At 47.9% G+C, this 3,322-nt stretch overlaps 2 protein-coding genes across 2 annotated transcripts in view; both read left to right on the forward strand.

Moving 5' to 3' along the window:
* Positions 1-3,322, forward strand: part of scnm1 (sodium channel modifier 1) — a 255,569-nt gene that overhangs the window by 196,806 nt on the left and 55,441 nt on the right. The window lies entirely within an intron of this gene.
* The window catches only part of tlr18 (toll-like receptor 18), a gene marked incomplete at its 5' end in the record, with an annotated part of 3,885 nt that continues 3,530 nt past the window's right edge, over positions 2,968-3,322 (forward strand). Inside the window, 1 exon segment of the mRNA XM_079344003.1 lies at positions 2,968-3,047. Within this exon segment, the coding sequence (XP_079200129.1) occupies positions 2,968-3,047 (80 nt within the window).

A 3,322-nucleotide genomic window follows, 5' to 3' on the forward strand; every position in this document is an offset into this window, starting at 1 on the left:
CTCCTCACAACCTTTCCTGCCCTTCTGCAGCCCCCCCCCCCCCCCCCCCGTGCAAAATCTCCTCTGGCTCCATGTCCCGTCCCGTCTCTGGCACATCAAGCCGTCGACCGCCAGACCTCCTCTCCCCTCACAGCTCCCTCCTCCAACGCCAACCTCTCGTCCCCCCCACAGAGAACCAATCACTGATCGCCTTCATTGTGTTCCTGTGATGTTTTTAAACCGTCTGTTCGTCGTGTTTGTGAGCGGGGAACTTTCTCCACAACGACCTCGTTTCACGTGAACACTTTGATTTGATCGGACGGTGCCTGCTCTGTCATCACGACTCTGCGCTCTATCGGGGAATTTGCACGCCGTCATCGTTGTGTTCCCTGAACTTACCGTTTGTAAAGTAATCACTGTGTAAACCAAAACACAACAGTGAAGGAATCATCTTTAATTGACCAATCACCGAAAGAACCAAGGAAACAAGGAACTTCCTATTTTAGCTTTCCTGTGAAGAAACACAGATTTCCACACTCCAGAGTTGTGCAAAGAGCTATTTTAATCACATGACACATTTCTGGTTGGCAGGTTTCCTTATCCGTTAGTGTGCTTGTGTGTGTGTGTGTGTGTGTGTGTGTGTGTGTGTGTCTGTGTGTGTGTGTGTGTGTGTGTGGTGCAGAGGTGTAATCTCAGGCTCTTGCGACACAGGGCAGGTCGACAGGCTCCTTGTTGGCTTTGTGTTTGTTAATCATAAAATTAAAAACAGTTTGAGCTAGCCTGATGCTAACAGTTAGCGGTGTGCTCTGAGGAGTGTTTGAAAAGATAAAGCTGGTGTGAGTTTGATCAGATGATTTCAGACACTTTATAAAGTTAATGTTGTCGTCTGTATAAACTCTCCTGTAAACAGATGAAACCCGTTTGAGAAGGTCACAAGCTGCAGCTTTTATTTAGAGCGAGCAGAAGCTGCAGCCAAGTTTCCAGAGATTTCTTGGGATTTGTTTGTGAACTGAAGAAACTGAATCCGCGCTGCTGTTTGGCTCTGATCGACCTCGTCAAAGTATTTTATGTAAAACATGAAGTCACAAAGTCTGTCTGTCTAAGTTTGAAGCTTATTTTAAAGGGTTGTGTTGAACTCAAAGAGACTTTTGCTGTTGTTTTTAGAAGTGTGTGACGGCGATGGTGTCTGACGTGTCTCGCCCACACATTGAATAATTATGCAAAACTCTTAAAGGTGACATCTCCTCCTCTTCAGGTGAAATCAGTGTCCTCGCTCCTCTTCATCATGTGTGTGAAGTGTGTTGTTGTAAATCCACTCTGATCCTGTATTTGATCATGTCTATAAACCCCTCTATTTCAGCCCTGCTCAGAACAGGCTGTTTCTGTGTCTGTAGCTTTAAATATGTAAATGAGCTGTAACCCCAACACTGCACCAAAAGAGTAAGAAAGCAGGTTTGAGGCGTGTGGCACACGCTCGCCGTCTCTGTGTCTCGTTCATGTTTTGCTGCTTTACTGCAGGAAGCACACAAACACCGCGTGTCATTCAGAGGTCAGACTGCACACACAGTCGGATTTCTGTGGAATAAAGACGGATAAGAAACGTTATATTTGAACCGCTGGGAGAGTTTCAGCGTTCAGGAGATCAATTAAAGGGACATTCAGCATCACTGACGTCCGTCTGAGACATGAAGGGAGCTGACGTTGGGAGATGAGCTCAAAAACCTCCTTTTTTATCTGATCTCTTAATTCAGCCTCTGCCTGAAACACTTCATTCCAGCGACTGTCTCTTTAAGGCCCCGCCTCCCAACGTGCCCGGTCTTCTGTGATTGGCCAGCTCTGTTTGTAGTCACAGGAAGTGGCCTAGGTGGGCGTGTCCAACAGAAAAGGTCTCCTTTAAGTTGGACTGACAGGAAGGTTATAAATCCCTCTTGTGTCTCTGTGAGGACGAGTCGGCGTGTCGGAGCAGGAGACGCTCCAGGTGAGATGAATATCATTAACCACGGCTCTGTTCCATTTAGAGGCGGAAACATGCCGTGACCACGAGCCCAGGAATTTAAACAGAGGATGTTTTAGTTCAACCTGTTTACCATGTTAAACATCCTGAGTCAGGCGTGACTAATAACTTTTCCAGCTGTGACCAATCAAAACATCAGCTGTGACTGTAACAGACTGTTTCTCCTAATTCAATGTTTGTTTTGGCAGTTTGGAGGATGTGGGGAGACATTTATCCACCGCACCTTTCGCTCTTTGCTCACTTTGTTTCACAGAGGTGATAACTGCACTGTGACACCATGTTCGTCTCTTTCTTTGTGATTGACAGAAAAATATTGATCTATTGCAAACTGCTTTTTCTTTATCCGATCTGAGCTCTGGGCAACGCAACAATCAGTTCTCATCTCTCGGTAACATCCTGCAGTTCCTGGAGTGTCCACTAGAGGCTGGCTGCAGTACCTGGAGTGTCCACTAGAGGCTGGCTGCAGCAGCACAGGAAGTCACATACACACCCATTCAAACAGCCTGTTTTTACAGCAGACATGAACATGTTTACAGCCTGCTTCAAAAAAACAAATAGGTGTGATTAGCTCATGTCTCCATCCACACACACTGTACGGGGGGACTCCAGCGCCTCTTGCAGGAACACACGGGGGACTCCAGCGCCCCCTGCAGGGACACACGGGGGACTCCAGCGCCCCCTGCAGGGACACACGGGGGACTCCAGCGCCCCCCTGCAGGGACACACGGGGGACTCCAGCGCCCCCTGCAGGGACACACAGGGACTCCAGCGCCCCCTGCAGGGACACACGGGGGACTCCAGCGCCCCCTGCAGGGACACACGGGGTTGGTTTTGTCGGTCATTAAACAAAAAAATATGACAGACACATTTTAAAAAGCCAATAGAGTAAAAATGTAAAAAGAGGCACATGGGATTCAAAATGGAAAAGAAGAACAAGATCAGCTGATGTTGGACAAACAGATGAGCACAGTCACATGTGGAGGAGGAACACGGCGACCTGGGAGCAGCACATAAACGCCGAGCGCCATTACACCCGAGTACAGAACACAGTCATGTGCACGAGCTGTCCGCCACCAAGTATCGACTTCTGAGTGAATATGAGACCGAGCTCAGGCGATGACGGGTTTCAGAAAGACATCATGGTTTAATCAATAAAGGCCACTTATAGGTCGGGGATTTAGTGCAGGACTCGGAGTCCAGTTAACCAGGACCATCAGGCGAGGAGGACTCAAAGCTCCTTCTGAAGGTTCAGTTACAGTCAGAGAACTCTTTATAAGTAAAAGGTGAGAGGACGAGTTGAATCATCTTTCTGTCTTATAAACTGCTGAT

This window comes from Symphodus melops (genome assembly GCF_947650265.1).
Source record: "Symphodus melops genome assembly, chromosome: 5".
In the NCBI taxonomy this organism is placed as follows: Eukaryota; Metazoa; Chordata; class Actinopteri; order Labriformes; family Labridae; genus Symphodus; species Symphodus melops.